Source organism: Oncorhynchus clarkii, chromosome 18, assembly GCF_045791955.1.
Source record: "Oncorhynchus clarkii lewisi isolate Uvic-CL-2024 chromosome 18, UVic_Ocla_1.0, whole genome shotgun sequence".
NCBI lineage: Eukaryota > Metazoa > Chordata > Actinopteri > Salmoniformes > Salmonidae > Oncorhynchus > Oncorhynchus clarkii.
In genome coordinates, this window is record NC_092164.1 from 23,093,069 (window position 1) to 23,112,316 (window position 19,248).

General features: G+C 42.5%; 1 protein-coding gene across 1 annotated transcript in view; it reads right to left on the reverse strand.

The window, feature by feature from the left end:
* LOC139372534 (zinc finger protein GLI2-like) overlaps positions 1–19,248 on the reverse strand; it is a 78,754-nt gene that overhangs the window by 16,354 nt on the left and 43,152 nt on the right. Inside the window, exons 5-9 of the mRNA XM_071112272.1 lie at positions 14,515–14,716; positions 12,032–12,230; positions 10,993–11,103; positions 6,713–6,853; positions 3,781–3,930 (exon numbers count right to left, since the gene is read on the reverse strand). Coding sequence (XP_070968373.1) covers positions 3,781–3,930; positions 6,713–6,853; positions 10,993–11,103; positions 12,032–12,230; positions 14,515–14,716 — 803 coding nt within the window. The remainder of the gene's footprint in view (positions 1–3,780; positions 3,931–6,712; positions 6,854–10,992; positions 11,104–12,031; positions 12,231–14,514; positions 14,717–19,248) is intronic.

The following is a 19,248-nucleotide window of genomic DNA, read 5'->3' on the forward strand; positions in this document are numbered from 1 at the left end:
TATTGCATGACATAAGTATTTGATACATCAGAAAAGCAGAACTTAATATTTGGTAAAGAAACCTTTGTTTGCAATTACAGAGATCATACGTTTCCTGTAGTTCTTGACCAGGTTTGCACACACTGCAGCAGGGATTTTGGCCCACTCCTCCATACAGACCTTCTCCAGATCCTTCAGGTTTCGGGGCTGTCGCTGGGCAATACGGACTTTCAGCTTCCTCCAAAGATTTTCTATTGGGTTCAGGTCTGGAGACTGGCTAGGCCACTCCAGGACCTTGAGATGCTTCTTACGGAGCCACTCCTTAGTTGCCTGGCTGTGTGTTTCGGGTCGTTGTCATGCTGGAAGACCCAGCCATGACCCATCTTCAATGTTCTTACTGAGGGAAGAAGGTTGTTGGCCAAGATCTCGCGATACATGGCCCCATGGATGGATTTCTTGGGGTTGTATTCATCCTTCTTCTTCCTCCAAACACGGCGAGTGGAGTTTAGACCAAAAAGCTATATTTTTGTCTCATCAGACCACATGACCTTCTCCCATTCCTCCTCTGGATCATCCAGATGGTCATTGGCAAACTTCAGACGGGCCTGGACATGTGCTGGCTTGAGCAGGGGGACCTTGCCTGTGCTGCAGGATTTTAATCCATGACAGCGTAGTGTGTTACTAATGGTTTTCTTTGAGACTGTAGTCCCAGCTCTCTTCAGGTCATTGACCAGGTCCTGCCGTGTAGTTCTGGGCTGATCCCTCACCTTCCTCATGATCATTGATGCCCCACGAGGTGAGATCTTGCATGGAGCCCCAGACCGAAGGTGATTGACCGTCATCTTGAACTTCTTCCATTTTCTAATAATTGCGCCAACAGTTGTTGCCTTCTCACCAAGCTGCTTGCCTATTGTCCTGTAGCCCATCTCAGCCTTGTGCAGGTATACAATTTTATTCCTGATGTCCTTACACAGCTCTCTAGTCTTGGCCATTGTGGAGAGGTTGGAGTCTGTTTGATTGAGTGTGTGGACAGGTGTCTTTTATACAGGTAACGAGTTCAAACTGGTGCAGTTAATACAGGTAATGAGTGTAGAACAGGAGAGCTTCTTAAAGAAAAACTAACAGGTCTGTGAGAGCCGGAATTCTTACTGGTTGGTAGGTGATCAAATACTTATGTCATGCAATAAAATGCAAATTAATTACTTAAAAATCATACAATGTGATTTTCTGGATTTTTGTTTTAGATTCCGTCTCTCACAGTTGAAGTGTACCTATGATAAAAAATTACAGACCTCTACATGTTTTGTAAGTAGGAAAACCTGCAAAATCGGCAGTGTATCAAATACTTGTTCTCCCCACTGTATGTAGTTCTGTCCTTGAGCTGTTCTTGTCTATTGATGTTCTGTATTATGTCATTCTGTATTATGTTTCATGTTTTGTGTGGACCACAGGAAGAGTAGCTGCTGGGGATCCTAATAAAATAAATAAAATACCAAAAGTACATGGTCTGAATAATTAAGTAAATATGTTATTTGAGTTTTACATTTTTTTTATACATTTGCAAAAATGTATGCTTTGTCATTATGGGGTATTGTATGTAGATTGGTGAGGGGAAAAAACTATTTAATCCATTTTAGAATAAGGCTGTAACGTAACAAAATATGGAAAAAGTGAAGGGGTCTGAATACTTTCCAAATGCACTGTTTATAGTCACCAATCCTAACTTTAGAAACAAATCTCCCCTTGACATCAGTGCATGATTTATGTGAAAAGTTAAGGATTTGGCCTGAAGAGAGAAAAGTCTTACAATACAGTACCGTAGAGGATATACAGTGCCTTGCGAAAGTATTCGGCCCCCTTGAACTTTGCGACCTTTTGCCACATTTCAGGCTTCAAACATAAAGATATAAAACTGTATTTTTTTGTGAATAATCAACAACAAGTGGGACACAATCATGAAGTGGAACGACATTTATTGGATATTTCAAACTTTTTTAACAAATCAAAAACTGAAAAATTGGGCGTGCAAAATTATTCAGCCCCCTTAAGTTAATACTTTGTAGCGCCACCTTTTGCTGCGATTACAGCTGTAAGTCGCTTAGGGTATGTCTCTATCAGTTTTGCACATCGAGAGACTGATTTTTTTTCCCATTCCTCCTTGCAAAACAGCTCGAGCTCAGTGAGGTTGGATGGAGAGCATTTGTGAACAGCAGTTTTCAGTTCTTTCCACAGATTCTCGATTGGATTCAGGTCTGGACTTTGACTTGGCCATTCTAACACCTGGATATGTTTATTTTTGAACCATTCCATTGTAGATTTTGCTTTATGTTTTGGATCATTGTCTTGTTGGAAGACAAATCTCCGTCCCAGTCTCAGGTCTTTTGCAGACTCCATCAGGTTTTCTTCCAGAATGGTCCTGTATTTGGCTCCATCCATCTTCCCATCAATTTTAACCATCTTCCCTGTCCCTGCTGAAGAAAAGCAGGCCCAAACCATGATGCTGCCACCACCATGTTTGACAGTGGGGATGTGTGCCCACTGTCAGCTGTGTTGCTTTTACGCCAAACATAACGTTTTGCATTGTTGCCAAAAAGTTCAATTTTGGTTTCATCTGACCAGAGCACCTTCTTCCACATGTTTGGTGTGTCTCCCAGGTGGCTTGTGGCAAACTTTAAACAACACTTTTTATGGATATCTTTAAGAAATGGCTTTCTTCTTGCCACTCTTCCATAAAGGCCAGATTTGTTCAATATACGACTGATTGTTGTCCTATGGACAGAGTCTCCCACCTCAGCTGTAGATCTCTGCAGTTCATCCAGAGTGATCATGGGCCTCTTGGCTGCATCTCTGATCAGTCTTCTCCTTGTATGAGCTGAAAGTTTAGAGGGATGGCCAGGCCTTGGTAGATTTGCAGTGGTCTGATACTCCTTCCATTTCAATATTATCGCTTGCACAGTGCTCCTTGGGATGTTTAAAGCTTGGGAAATATTTTTGTATCCAAATCTGGCTTTAAACTTCTTCACAACAGTATCTCGGACCTGCCTGGTGTGTTCCTTGTTCTTCATGATGCTCTCTGCGCTTTTAACGGACCTCTGAGACTACCACAGTGCAGGTGCATTCATATGGAGACTTGATTACACACAGGTGGATTGTATTTATCATCATTAGTCATTTAGGTCAACATTGGATCATTCAGAGATCCTCACTGAACTTCTGGAGAGAGTTTGCTGCACTGAAAGTAAAGGGGCTGAATAATTTTGCACGCCCAATTTTTCAGTTTTTGATTTGTTAAAAAAGTTTGAAATATCCAATAAATGTCGTTCCACTTCATGATTGTGTCCCACTTGTTGTTGATTTTTCACAAAAAAATACAGTTTTATTTCTTTATGTTTGAAGCCTGAAATGTGGCAAAAGGTCGCAAAGTTCAAGGGGGCCGAATACTTTCGCAAGGCACTGTATCTAGGTCTTACTGTAAGAAGGACCCATTGCCCTTACTGAAACTACTAACAAACACCCTACTAACCAGCTTAGGGACATCCTCTATGTGAATATGTAATGTAATCACACTGTAAGCATATTTGTATTCTTTTTCAAGAATGATCACGTGAAATAAGGAGAAAATCCCAAACGGCATTTCTAGATTTGTGTGTGTGCAAGCTTGCACACATCTGTGTGTGATTCTCTGTGAGTGTGAGTGTGTTGTGTGTGTGTGTGTGTGTGTGTGTGACGGTACACTCTACAAATGTTTAGAGAGGCAAATGCTCAGCGAAAGGCCGAGCCTGGCGACGATCAGTTACTCACGGTACACTTGTGTGGCTTCTCCCCTGTGTGTCTCCTCATGTGAACCACCAGCATGTACTGGGCCTTAAACGGCTTCTGCTCCCTGGAACACTCATCCCAGCGGCACACGAACTCCTTCTTCTCCCCGTGGATGTGGTCGTTATTGATGTGCTGTGGGGGAGACACGGATGACCCGGATGACACGTGTTAATACCTTTCTGGATCTCTACAGCCTGTGAAACTTGCGGTCCCGACCAGTAACAACCCCCAGCCCCTACTCCCTAAAACACTTGTGTCGATCTAAGGGATTGGATAGGTGTAAAGCAACCGTCATTCAGTTGTAGTAATTCTTTTAAATCTACATAAGTGCCGAAGGGGAAGGGGCGGGTTTTCTTTCTGTGCATGGCCTGTAACTTCTCCCGATGTTAATAATGTTTACATACTGTATTCTATTCTACTGTATTTTAGTCTATGCTGCTCCGACATTGCTCGTCCAATTATGATATATTCTTAATTCCTTTACTTTAGATTTGTGTGTATTGTGTGTATTGTTGTGAAATTTGTTAGATATTACTTGTTAGATATTACTTGGTAGATATTACTGCACTGTTGGAGCTAGAAACACAAGCATTTCGCTACACCCGCAATAACATCTGCTAAACACGTGTATGTGACCAATACAATTTGATTTGATGTTTCTCTCCCCACAGAAGTCCCTCTGAGGTTGTCTTTTTTATTAGGTCTCTAGCTGTGTTCTGTTCTGTCTGTCGTTGAGTGTATTTGTACTACTTAGAGAACACACTATCAACAGGAGACAGAGGTTCTCTCTGAGACAGAGGTCTATTAGAACAACTCAATTTCAGGTTGTGACAGAGGCGGAGCAGCCATTTGCCTATCAAAGAAATTAGGAGTAACGCCATCAATCAAAGTTTGCCGTTAACTTTCCGTTTGTCAGACAGTGAAGAGAAAAGACGTGATTGTGTCGTCGGGACGCACACTTTGCAGTGTGGCTCTGTTAGATGAGTTCCACTAGTCTACTTTTTCCACAAGAGGGATTCTACGGTTAGGGAAATTAAAATCAATCGTCCAACAGGCAAATGCTCCTTTGCTCCGCTCTGTTTGTATGTGTCTGAAGGGGCAGCCTCACAACACTTTCATTTAATGGAATTGCCCTGTGACAGATTTCCAACTCTCTTATCCAAGATTGATGTGGCATCCCGCTGGCTGGCGTGCATATAGCCTAGGACGAATGGGTCTGGACAGGTATTGTGCACCTCCCTCATTAGGGCTGTAGTGTTTGAGTGCAGGGGCCCAGTGAGTGTGGAGGGATTACAACTCAAACACCGCTGTTTCCTGGGATCCTTTGATGAACACATCTGCAGAAAAGGACTCAATACCCTGAGAACATCAGGAATGACTAACAACAAGGTAACCAATAGGATGCTTGAGTTTCAACCATGCAGCAACTAAAGAAACTTTTTTCCTTGCAAGAGTGTAGCGCTAACAAGCATATTTGCATTCACACACACACACACACATATACACACACATATACACACACACACACACACACACACACACACACACACACACACACACACACACACACACACACACACACACACACACACACACACACACACACACACACACACACACACACACACTTTGGTGACAAGGACCATCATTGTAATAGGTAAATGCCAACATATTCCTTAGGCTACTCTCTCTACATGTTGGTTAAATGTCTGGCCCATGATAACTAAGCCAAAGACACATGGCGGTTGAGCGTGCGTTGACTGCTCTCTCAGACAAGCAGCTCTTTGTCCGTAACTGCCTAACCTAAACCATCCTGGCCTATCATTAGGAAGGTGTTTGTGTGTATGTGTGCCTATCATTAGGAAGGATCTCAGAGGTTTCACGTTCAGCTGGAGTGTAACTGTCGGTGACTGAGTGAAACAATGAGGATAGGTAATGGAGGCCATAGTCAAAGCTCCTCTGTGTTACAGTGCCCCCCTTCTCTCTCTCTCCCTCTTCCTCTCGCTCACTCTTCCTCTCTCTCTCTCGCTTCCTCTCTCTTCCGCTCTCTCTCTTCCTCTATCTCGCTAACCTGCTCTCTCTCTCTTCCTCTTTCTCTCTCTTTCTTCCTCTCTCTTACACTCTCTCTTCCACTCTCTCTCTCTCTCTTTCTCTCTCTCCTATCTCTCTCTCTCGCTCTCCCCCTCGCTCCCTCACTCTGCCCCCCCCCTTTCGCTCTCTCTTTCTTTCTCTCTCTGTCTGTCTGTCCCCCTCTCTTTCTGCTTCAGTGACGGCCTGGAATGCCCCTGTTCGACCAAGACTCTACATGCCGAAAAGTTCAAAAGAGTAAAACAATCCCAGTCTCATGGAAGCTAAACGCTAAGCTTTCTTTATGTGAACAACCAATGAATCATCTGACTCTCAGTATCTATCTGGAGGAACGCATAATAAAACAGGACCCCAGTTGAAGTCCATTGACAAGCCTTAGTCTTAGGCAGCACTAAAATATGGACTCTTAGTTTGTTAACCCCTCCCTGATTTAGTCTTAAGGGTTTAGTGTTCCTGGCAGGATGGCTTTATGTTGGGCTTCAGAGGTCAGAGGTCAGAGGTTAGGGAGCTCATATAGACCTAGAGGTCTGTGGGATTTATTCTGGACTTATTCCAGCTGCACTGACAGGCAGACCTCCTCTCTCTCACCACACACTCATTAGATAGCGACCTTCCTCTGCTCTTGGCCCAGGGCCCGGTTTCTTCGTTTGAACCACAGGTAACATACTTAGCCTTAAGGTGCTTTTAGGAAACCAGCTCCGGGTTGGTTGTTTTAAAACACACAGGAACATTTTCTGAGCTAGTTAAAGAAAAAGGAAATGCTTGTCTGATCCCTGTCTCCTGTCCCCTGTCCCCCGTCCCCTCCTGTCCCCCGTCCCCTCCTTACATGGACCAGTTGTTCCTGCGTGTCGTACTCCTTAGAGCATCCTTCCCAGTGGCAGTTGGTCTCATACACCATCTCTGGCTCATGCTTGCATTCATCTTTATCCAAGTCCTCCTTCAGGCCCAGCATCCCACCTAGATGATCCTGTTAGAGGTAGAACAAGAGAAAAGAGAAGAAGACTTTATAGTCCATTCTCTCTTACAGTCTAAGAAATATGTCTTATTTATTTTAACCCAACACAAGCCATTAACACTCCTGCCGACACTTCAACCAGGGATGCAAACTAGTCACCTTTTGGCGGAAGTCGCCGTTTTGAATTCGTGTAGATCCGATAAGAAAAGTTTAGGAGAGGAGGAGTGGGGTGGGGGGCTTTGGATCACTACTGGCTGTAAGCGAACGAGTGCTGCGCGTTTGGAGCAATACTATCTGTATCCAAGGCTCAGCCAATCGTTCACATAACAGCAGAATGCAGCGCAGCAGGCGACTGAAGAGGGAAGAGGCAACCAACGTGCCTGTTACAGTGGAGAGTGGGAAGGCAAGCATGCCCTGAACGATAACGAAGAGGTGACGTTAGAGAAGCCTGACCACGGAGACCGGGGGTGAGAAGATGATGAAGCGTACTTCATGAGCTGTAACCAAAAAACAACTGGCATTCGGAAAGTTTGAGGTGAGGGAGAAAGTGTGGTGGAACAGGTATTGTTAGCATTGTCAAGTGTCTTGCTAGCTGGATCGAATAATCCGTTAGCTAGCCAGAGAAATGTTGAGCAACATTAGCCAACTTATCTGATCAAATAATTTAGTTTATAGTGTGACAATTAGCTGGCTAATAAAGTCAGACAGCTAACGTTAGATAGCCAACGTTTCAACATCAGATGAGCTAACATTCGTGGCCTAACCAATTCGCTTTAGTATTAACTGGTATACGACTCCTTGCCGTTCCTCAAGTTATAACGCGTTAGTTGCTTACTGGACCCTGGCAATCTGTGTGAAATGTTAACTAGCTAACTAGTTAACGAACTAACTACTATCTGTGAACTAATGTTATCCCTCTACAGTTTGTGGTTAATTTTCAGAATGAGAGAATTAGGTGAAAATGAGGCGTTGCTTGTTAAACAAGTGGATTCAGGGATCAAGTGTTGCTGGAGCTGGGCCTGACTTAAGCTGGATGCTTCTATAGAGGTGAAAGGCACACCACACACGTCCACTCTTTCTCACTTTTTCAATACAGTGGCTAAAAAGGGGTAAGCTAGGTGTACTCTCTGCCTGAAAGAGATCAATTATGCCAACAAAGAGTATCATGCTCTGATGGCACATTGTAGAACCGATGTCCACAGGCAGAAAGTGTACAATGTTATAATGTGCAGTGTAGGCCAAATATATGACTTTTGTTGTGTTGAATTTGACAGTAAGACTTGTGTATGTGAGTGAGGGGGGGATTATTACATGTTTTACTCTGTGAAGGTTATTTTTGCACACGTAGCCTTGTGCACTTGATCGATGTCTACTATAGTGGCCACTATAATAGAACAAAAATAGAATGCCTGTTTGTTTCATACTACTTTGTAAGATGTTTTTTTCCCCCAATTGCAATATTTAGATGTGTGTGTGTGGTCACAAGCATTCTATTGTAAAGGCTGTTATGTCTAACTGCAATATTAGTGTATTGTTTTTTCATTTGCAGTAAAGTCTAGGCAACAAATAACATTGGATTGCTTTCTTTACATTTTTTAGCTGTGAGTTAGGATCACATTAACCACTTTTTATTTTACACACAGGGACTGATCATGTAGATCATATGCCTTGTCTAATTAGTTAGAACCTGCATTTCCCCCTAGCAGGGATTTTCAATTTTCATGTTTCAATGCAAAAAAAAAAGTGTCACCTTTTTGGGCACTCACCAGTTTGCATCCCTGTTCAACTATTAACTGCTACTGATGTGGGGAGGGGACACCCTGACATTATCCGAGATAGCCCAGATTGACTTGCCTGGAGGAAAAGAGTGACTAATAATGTACATGTAACAGACAGATTTTTTTTTCTGTCCAGGCAGGGATTCGTTGACACGTCTAAGACAGTTCCCAGGCCTGCAGGCTGTGTGTGTGTGTGTGTGTGTGTGTGTGTGTGATGTGCAGCCCATCCCCTGGTCTCCTCTTTCTCTCTCCACAGCTCCAGCCTCCCATCCTTCCCTGCTCCAATGTGCTGACTGCAGCATGTTTATCTCTGCCCCGCGCCACTATCTTCATCAATTCTACTGGCCCCAAGACGACTGTGTACACCGCCATCCCCATGCATCAGGCACAAACCCAAACCTGCCTCTGAGTCGGAGAGGAGGGCTCCGCAAATTTGTCAAAAGAGAGAGAGAGCGAGAGAGAGAGAGATGCACCTCCGATGACAATAACGTCTGGCCAATATTTCATTGAAATGAAGTGCTGTGGCACAGTTTACAGCAGCCAGGGAGAAAAGAAGAGCGGGGAGGAACAAACGAATGGATGCAAAGCTCTTATCACACAGAGTTTTTCTTCTTTCAGCCGTAGCAGAGAAAGAAAGGGGGTCAGGGGACTGGCTGGTTCCCAGGGGTCTGTGTCAGTTCAGGACAGAGGACTATTTGGGGGGAAATGGCAGAGGAAAGGAAGCAATTGAAACTGTTCTTTTTTTTAATGCATCAGTTGCAGAGGATTGATCATTTTTTAATTGCCCTCAACTAGAGGTCAACCGATTATGATTTTTCAACGCCGATACCGATTATTGGAGGACCAAAAAAGCCGATACCGATTAATTGGCCGATTTGTATAAAACAAATTGTTTGTAATAATGACAATTACAACAATACTAAATTAACACTTATTTTAACTTAATATAAAACGTCAATAAAATCAATTTAGCCTCAAATAAATAATGAAACATGTTCAATTTGGTTTAAATAATGCAAAAACAAAGTGTTGGAGAAAAAAGTAATATGTGCCATGTAAAAATGTGTGCCATGTAAAAAAGCTAACGTTTAAGTTCCTTGCTCAGAACATGAGAACATATGAAAGTTGGTGGTTCCTTTTAACATGAGACTTCAATATTCCAAGGTAAGAGGTTTTAGGTTTATTTATAGGACTATTTCTCTATACCATTTGTATTTCATATACCTTTGACTATTGGATGTTCTTATAGGCACTATAGTATTGCTAGTGTAACAGTATAGCTTCCGTCCCCCTCCTCGCCCCTACCTGGGCTCGAACCAGGAACACATCGACAACAGCCACATTGGAGCATCGTTATCCATCGCTCCACAAAAGCCAAGGGGAATAACTACTCCAAATCTAAAAGCGAGTGACGTTTGAAACAGTATTAGCGCACACCCAGCTAACTAGCTAGCCATTTCACAAAAGTGCTGTTTGAATGAATGATTACGGGCCTGCTCCAGACTGCTCTATCAAATCAGACTTAATTATAACATAATAACACACAGAAATACGAGCCTTTGGTCATTAATATGGTCGAATCTGGAAACTATAATTTTGAAAACGAAACGTTTATTATTTCAGTGAAATACGGAACCGTTCGGTATTTTATCTAACGGGTAGCATCCCTAAGTCTAAATATTCTTGTTACATTGCACAACCTTCAATGTATGTCATAATTATGTAAAATTCTGGCAAATTAGTTTGCAATTAGCCAGGCAGCCCAAACTGTTGCATATACCCTGACTCTGCGTGCAATGAACGCAAGAGAAATGACACAATTTCACCTGGTTAATATTGCCTGCTAAACTGGATTAGTAGTTATAACTAGTGATTATGATTAATTGTTTGTTATAAGATAAGTTTAATGCTAGCTAGCAATTTACTTTGGCTTCTACTGCATTCGTGTCACAGGCAGGCTACTCGTGGAGTGCAATGGTTAGAGCGTTGGACTAGTTAACTGTGCGGTTGCAAGATTGGAACCCCTGAGCTGACAAGGTGAAAATCTGTCTGTTCTGCCCCTGAACAAGGCAGTTAACCCACAGTTCCTAGGCAGTCATTGAAAATAAGAATGTGTTCTTAACTGACTTGCCTAGTTAAATATATATTTTTTTAATAATCGGAAATCGGCGCCCAAAAATACAGATTTCCGATTGTTATGAAAACAAATCGTCCCTAATTAATCGGCCATTGCGATTAATCGGTTGACCTCTACCCTCAACACATCATTCTCTTTAGATCCTATCAACCCGTACGTCTCACTTACTGTACAGGGCAACAAGGTTCATCATGACAACTGTTTTAGAAAGTAGTATATCCTAATCCGATTCTTACCGGAGAGCATGGGGACAGCGGCCTCGGATACTCCACCTCTGTCTTCACCTTTGACCTCTTGGTGATCATGGGATTGACTGTACTGCTCACTGCCGAGTCCCCACATGTGTTCTGGAGTGGAGGAGCGGAGAGAATAGGAGAGGAGACGAGAGGAGGGAAGAGAATAAAATAGAAGAAAAGATAGGGGTTAATACAGGACTCGGGTCAAATAGACATTCATACATCAGAGGTGAGCCACCACAGAGACTAAACAATTTTGAGTGTTTTTGTGATGAGAGGGTGGAGTACAGTATGAAAACATCCCATCCATCTACAGAGTGAGCCCACTGCCTGGGGCTTCAGTGTAAACCTCAGGTGACTCCTGGAGAAACTTTGGAGACGAGAGTAGGCACACCCCACCACCTACACAGTTAATGCTTCACAATAAGCTGACACAGGCAGTATCTGTCCGTTGGCTTTAATAGTCATGCTAGACTGTGATTCTGGGATTGCACTAAACCACAGCAAAGTATTCCTAATCAGAGGAAGACTTTGTATCCCTCTTGTGTTTACTGTGGTCTGTAACAGAACCGTGGGGTTGGGATCGTGTGTGTTTGGACAATGAGGGTTTAACGTCCCCAATCCCCTTATTCATGGGTATGGAGTTTACCTTACAAAGGGGCATTTCAGTGAATGGTATGATAAGAACCACAGAGAGAACCACAAACCACAGTGGATGTATACAATGGGATGAGGGAAGGAGACAGCAGCATTTATGTTTTAAATCATCTTAAAACAAGTTCACTGACAATGCAAACAAACAGAAGAAAATTGTACGGCTATAGATGTCATGCTGGTTTGATTTGAGCATCCCACACACTACCAGAAGGCCACAGGGCAAGGCTCACATTTGGCGGTTATGGATAATGAGAAGATCTACCTCGTACCAGACAATGTAGGCACAGTTCAGGAAGAAGATGAACAAACTCAAGGAGAAAAGTCTTCGCACATCAAAGCTGGTTTGCATACCACCGTTACCAAAGAAGAAGAGCAGTCTCACCTTTGACTGTGAGCCATTGTTGTGGTTGTGTGAGGCGGGGGGCAGAGAGGAGAGACCCAGGGCAGACTGGCGACTGGAGAAGATGGGTGGGGGCTGGATGAGAGGAGGGGTGTGGCCAAACACACTCAGGCCTCTCTGCTGGGACAGGAGCTGCTGGTAGGCCATGGGGTTGATGTGATGGGGGAATGTAAAGGACGGACTGGAACACAAGACATTAACACACATGAGAGATGTGTCTCTTATCTCCAACTGTGACACAAAATTCCACTTGCAACCCAGGTAGCCTAGAGGTTAAGTGTGTTGGGTCAGTAACTGAAAGGTCACTGGTTCAAATCCCTGAGCTGACCAGGTGAAAAATATATCGATGTGCCCTTGAGTAAGGCACATAACACTAATTGCTCCTGTGAGTCAAGAGTTTGCAAAATGACTCAAATGTAAGTCACAACTTTTCACCTGAACTCAATGTCTGCCAAGAATAAGGCTGTGGCAGCCATGAAGTTCTGTCAGCCAGTCTCACGTCGGTCTCACTGTAACTGAACATGAATTAACATAAACACATTTAGCATCTCCTGGCTTCCACGCATAGTCTACAAGCCACTGATACAGACCTTTAGATCATCTACATTTAAAAAAAATGTCTGTTAAATCCACGAAATGTAGCTTACACTATCACAATAAATCCATTATTTATTTTAGACAGGTCTAAAGAAACTTGATATGAAGAAAAAGTAGAATAGAATAGTATAATCTGAGTTGTACTTATGTTCGGCCCTGATCTGGCTATACCATATGGCTGTGGGCTACACTAGTTCATTTAGCAGACAATATTTGCTTAGAATTCCATGACATTATGAAGAATACAATTGAACATAGCTGAATAAAATAGAAAGGATATTTTCTCCAAACGATTTGAGGGAGTGCGCACGTGGCTATTCTGTGTTGAGTGAACAACTGTCACGCCCTGACCTTAGAGAGCCTTTTTATTCTCTATTTTGGTTAGGTCAGGGTGTGACTAGGGTGGGTAGTCTATGTTTTCTATTTCTTTGTTGGCCTGGTATGGTTCCCAATCAGAGTCTATCGTTGTCTCTGATTGGGGATCATAACATGTGGAACTCGATGTACCTTGGTCCATTTATTCATCCAACGATCGTGACATTAACAAAGAAACAGGTACTCCTATATGCTTAAATTAGAGTTATTAATGTAACTTTAGTTGTGATACAAATGTGTTTGTTTCCATTTTTAATCATTCTAAGGCTGCATGATGCAACTCTTTTATTCATGTATTTATTTCACCTTTATTTAACCAGGTAGGCTAGTTGAGAACAAGTTCTCATTTGCAACTGCGACCTGGCCAAGATAAAGCAAAGCAGTTCGACACATACAACAACACAGAGTTACACATGGAATAAACAAACATACAATCAATAATACAGTAGAAAATCTATTTACAGCATGTGCAAATGAGGTAGGATAAGAGAGGTAAGGCAATAAATAGGCCATGATGGCAAAGTAATTACAATATAGCAATTAAACAACTATTGATGATTTGAAAAAAGTTGCATGAAAGGCATGAACTCTGCTTTGTTTTTTATGCAGGATATACACACTTCATCAGTCTCTCATTCACAATTTGACAATAACTTGATAATGCCTTAAATTTCCCGGCTGCATATCCTTTGTGTGGCCGCAATGTCCCCTAACAAATCCATTCCTTTTGCGCCCAAAGTGGCCGTTGTGCCGTTGGGCTGAATATAATAATTATCATTCCCTTCTCCCGGCTGCGTGCTGAAGCACCTCTCACTCACATTGCTCTCTGTCAAGTGATCAGGTCTTTCTCACAGGCTACAAGTGAAGACAGACAAATCGGGGACACAACTGCGCACGTCCTTATCCAATTCCGAGGCGCATATTGAAGATATTGGAAGAACTGTCCACATTTACTTTTCGTCAGCCTAACGAGTAATAAGTAGGCCTAATGAACAGCAATAAGCGTGAATGTTCCACTAGCAGGAAAACGCCATTCTCAAAAGGGACCACAAATGTGATTATGCATGTAATGCTTTTATCATAAAGGTGCATTTTTATGGTGAAAATGATCTTCCCCAAATTTGAAACTATGCCAGTTAGGCTCCACGCCCCTTGTAAAGCGGATTAATGTGCTTCCTTTTATGAAGTTATTTGGCCACTTTAGTTGTGATACAAACTTGATCAAAATATATAGGCCTAGGGGCTAGGCCTTATGGGTCTCCCGGTCGGGACCCAGCCTGAGATCAAACCCAGGTCTGTAGTGACGCCTCTAGCAATGCAGTGCCTCAGACCACTGCGCAACTCCCGAGGCATGTATTACTTTATTTGACTTAAATGGAGTTTATATTCACGTGACCAGTATATCAGTTAAGCCTATCCAAGCATCTTAAGTTAATAGTTTTTAATTAACAATCATTCGTTACTACATATTGACTAGTTGCTGGCTAGGGTACCTGATGCCTCCAACAGAGAGGTGTCCGTAGGAGCTGCTAGCTGCAGAGCTGGAGCGTGAGTTGTTGATGTAGGCCACCAGAGAGTTGGGCGAGGTACGGATCATGGTCTGCAGGTCGATGCTGGCGTCTGAGAGAGGCGAGATGGACAGGGCTCGCTTTCTGTTCAGCCTGGGGGTCAGTCTGGGACTGGGGAACCGTGACGCTGTGGAAAAGAAAAACACACAGACACATACAGACCGTTAGTCTGAAAACCTCTGAACTTCTCTCGGCTTCTCCTCCTGGCATAGCTGCATCTGATTCAAGTATGCAGAGACTTATTGTCGTAGTTTGCATATACTGAATACATACAGTACATGTGTGACGCAGACAAAATGTATGGTCACATTTGTGTTTATCTATTGTTTCTTTGTATTGGGGAAGAATGCTTTTACTGAATTGTCAGTCCTCCAAGGTTTCGCCATTGCGATGGGTTGATACTACCGCTCGCTTAGAGCTAGCTCTGGTCAGTTGGTTGCTAGCTTCGGTTAGCACTATGCTAGCTTGTTCAGTAATTTTTCGGAAATTAGCATTAATGTCAGTTGCAATAGTCTTGTCTTTCTATTAGCCCTTCTTACACTGGGTGGATGTGTTTTGAGCATGGGTATAAAGTGACTTCTAAGGAGTTATACCTGTCACACCCTGATCTGTTTCACCTGTCCACCCCCCTCCAGGTGTCGCCCATCCTCTCCATTATCCTCTGTGTATTTATACTTGTGTTCTCTATTTGTTTGTTGCCAGTTCGTCTTGTTTATCAAGTCAACCAGCGTTTTTGTTCTCAGCTCTTGCTTTTCCCAGACTCTCGTTTTCTCGCCCTCCTGGTTTTGACTCCTGCCTGTCCTGACTCTGAGCCCGCCTGCCTGACCACTCTGCCTGAGCCTGCCTGCCATCCTGTACCTTTGCCCCACTTCTGGATTGTTGACCTCTGCCTACCCTGAGCCTGTCGTCTGTCCGGTACCGTTGCCCCACCTCTGGTGTACTGACCCCTGCCTGCCTTGACCTGTCTATTGCCTGCCCCTGTTGGAATATTAAACCATTGTCAATTCGACATGTCTGCATCTTACCTTGATTCCTGATAATACCAGTCTTTAAAGGCTTTAGAGTCTTTAGAGTCTCCTATAGGGCTATAGTCAGCAACAGTCAACTACATAATTATAACCTAGACAGGTGAATTACAGTTAAGAGTAAATGTGTTTGGGGTATAAACGTAAGGAATTTTAGGATGTGAATTGGATTAGAATTTAATATTTTTTACATGTTTATGAAATATGTCAGGGATTTATGAGACAAATGAATAAATACACTCTAAAGAAAACAAAACAAAAAATGTAAATAAATGAAAAGACAGAAAAATACGATTTGCACTTTAGAGAATGTTGAATAAGATAATTGAGAGAACCTTTGAAAGAGAAGCCACGTTCTCCTGTTTCATCATTTATCCTGTGTTACAGGAACTTTTGTCTGCTGACCCAGTCCCAAAACTGGGACCTGTAACATATGCATTAGATACAGTATTATTGTTTTTTATTTTACCTTTATTTAACTAGGCAAGTCAGTTAAGAACAAATTCTTATTTATAATGACAGCCTAGGAACAGTGGGTTAACTGCCTTGTTCAGCAGCAGAACGACAGATTTTTACCTTGTCAGCTCAGGGATTTGATCTAGCAACCTTTCGGTTACTGGTCCAATGCTCTAACCACTAACCACCTGCCATACCAGTCAAAAGTTTGGACACATCAACTCATTCAAGGGTTTTTCTTTATTTTTTACTATTTTCTACATCGTAGAATGATAGTGAAGACATCAAAACTATGAAATAACACATGGAATCATGTAGTAACTAAAAAACTCATCAAAATACATTTGATTGAAACTATGCCAGTTAGGCTCTACACCCGTTGTAAAGCGGATTCATGTGCTTTATTTTAAGTTATTTGGCCACTTTAGTGATACAAACTTGATCAAAATATATAGGCCTATGGACTAGGCCTTAAGGGTCTCGTGGTCGAGACACAGCCTGAGATCGAACCCGCCTCTAGCACTGCAATTCTCAGAGTAGTCACCCTTTGCCTTGATGAGAGCTTTGCACACTCTTGGCATTATCTCAACCAGCTTCACCTGGAATGCTTTTCCAACAGTATTGAAGGAGTTTCCACATATGCTGAGCACCTGTTGGCTGCTTTTCCTTCACTCTACGGTCCAACTCACCCCAAACCATCTCAATTGGGTTGAGGTTGGGTGATTGTGGAGGCCAGGTCATCTGATGCAGCACTCCATCATTATCCTTCTTAGTCAAATAGCCCTTACACAGCCTGGAGGTGTGTTGGGTCATTGTCCTGTTGAAAAACAAATGATAATCCCACTAACCCCAACCAGATACAGCGTATCGCTGCAGAATTCTGTGGTAGCCATGCTGCTTAAGTGTGCCTTGAATTCTAAATAAATCACAACAGTGTCACCAGCAAAGCACCCCCACGCTTCACGGTGGGAACCACACATGCGGAGATCATCCGTTCACCTACTCTGCATCTCACAAAGACACAGCGGTTATAACCAAAAATCTCACATTTGGAATCATCAGACCAAAGGACAGATTTCCACCGGTCTAATGTCCATTGCTCGTGTTTCTTGGCTCAAGCAAGTCTCTTCTTATTGGTGTCCTTTAGAAGTGGTTTCTTTGCAGCAAATCGACCATGAAGGCCTGATTCACGCAGTTTCCTCTGAACACTTGCTGTTGAGATGTGTTTGTTACTTGAACTCTGTGAAGCATTTTTTGGGGCTGCATTTTCTGTGGCTGGTAACTCTGATGAACTTATCGTCTGCAGCAGAGGTAACTCTGGGTCTTCCTTTCCTGTGGCGGTCCTCATGAGAGCCAGTTTCATCATAGCGCTTGATGGTTTTTGCGACTGCACTTGAAGAACCTTTCAAAGTTCTTGAAATGTTCCCTATTGACTGGCCTTTATGTCTTAAAGTTATGATGGACTGTCGTTTCTCTGCTTATTTGAGCTGTTCTTTCCATAATATGGACTTGGTATTTTACCAAATAGGGTTATCTTCTGTAAACCCCCCTACCCCCCTACCTTGTCAAAACACAACTGATTGGCTTAAACGCATTAACAAGAAAATAAATTCCACAAATTAACTTTTAACAAGACACACCTGTTAATTGAAATGCATTCCAGGTGACTACCTCATGAAGCTGGTTGAGAGAATGCCAAAGAGTGTGCAAAGCTGTCATCAAGGCAAAGGGTGGCTACTTTGAAGAATCTCATTTGTTTAACACTTATTTGGTTGCTACATGATTTCGTATGTGTTATTTCATAGTTTTGATGTCTTCACAATAAATCTAAATATAAAGAAAAACCCTTGAATGAGTAGGTGTGTCCAAACTTTTGTGCCCCTACTCCTAGCCCCACTACCACTCACTCCAAGCCAAGTCAAAAACCCAGTGTCTCTCTCTCTCCTTAAGTGAGGGCACCCACTTTACCACTGTGAGATATTAAGAATGTTTTCAAATATTTGTGTTTATTTCATACAGGCAAAAATAATTATATCGAGTCAATCTTTCTTTCTCACTATCATTGTGTCATTTCCCCATCCCATCATCCCCTGCCCAACTCTGTGCTATTTCTGGAGCTCCAGAGCGAGAGACAGACCTAGAGGAACGCTCCAGCGCAGCCTAGCCTCTAGCTCAGCCTGGGACTGGGTGATGGATGCTAACGCAGCCTCCCTCCGACACCCAAACCCCCTGGAAATAGAGCAGCACTATCAATAAGTGCTCAAGATTGATTCCCAGCTAATACAGTAAACAATTTGTCTGAGGTGATGGAAACCGAGCCTGGCAGAAGATATTGTTGCAGTAAAATAAACTCATCTCTTATCCGGTGCTGGAATTATAGCAGGGGAAGGAAGTAAAGCAGAGGAGGGATACGGGATGGAGATGAAAGCTAAAACAACAATCCTCAAACAACTTTCTTTAATGTGCCCTAGTGACACACATTTTCAATGTGCACGATCTACAATTAAAATAAAGCAAAATGCGCAAAACAAACAGCTTCTATTCTGTTTGAAAAGATCTTAGCTATGTTGTCTTTCAAAATGTGTGCATCCTAAATGGCAACCTATTCTCTACATAGTGCACCACTTTTGACCAGAACCTTATGTTGGGGAATAGGGCGCTATTTGGGATGCACACATAGGCCACGGTGACCTCATTAAGATTCAGTGTAAAGGATAATAAATCTAAGCCTAAATAATGTACTTTAATTAAACAGATAAAAATCTCACTGCGATCGAAAACATTCTGTACTTCACTTTGGTAAATGAGGCCAATTTAGAGAATTGATTTCAACTGAAATGTATGCAAAGTGTTTTTGATCGCTCGTATGTCCATGGTTTATAATGTACATTTTGTCACAGCTACCTGGTCTTACTTTGAAAAATGTAGGATGACAATGTAGGATGATAATTACGTAATAACTATCCAATAATTACTTCATGAAAAAGTGCCACTATGTATAATCTACTACCAGCCAGGTACGGCATTTACTGTAACCAGCTGTTTAAACATTTTTTAAGAATAAAAGCCTTAAACTGTATGGGTAATGGCATTTTGTAAAAAAAAAAATTAAAACACCAAATCACAGATGAAATTCATAAAGCTGGTTATCCTCTAATTTCCTATGATATGTAACCGG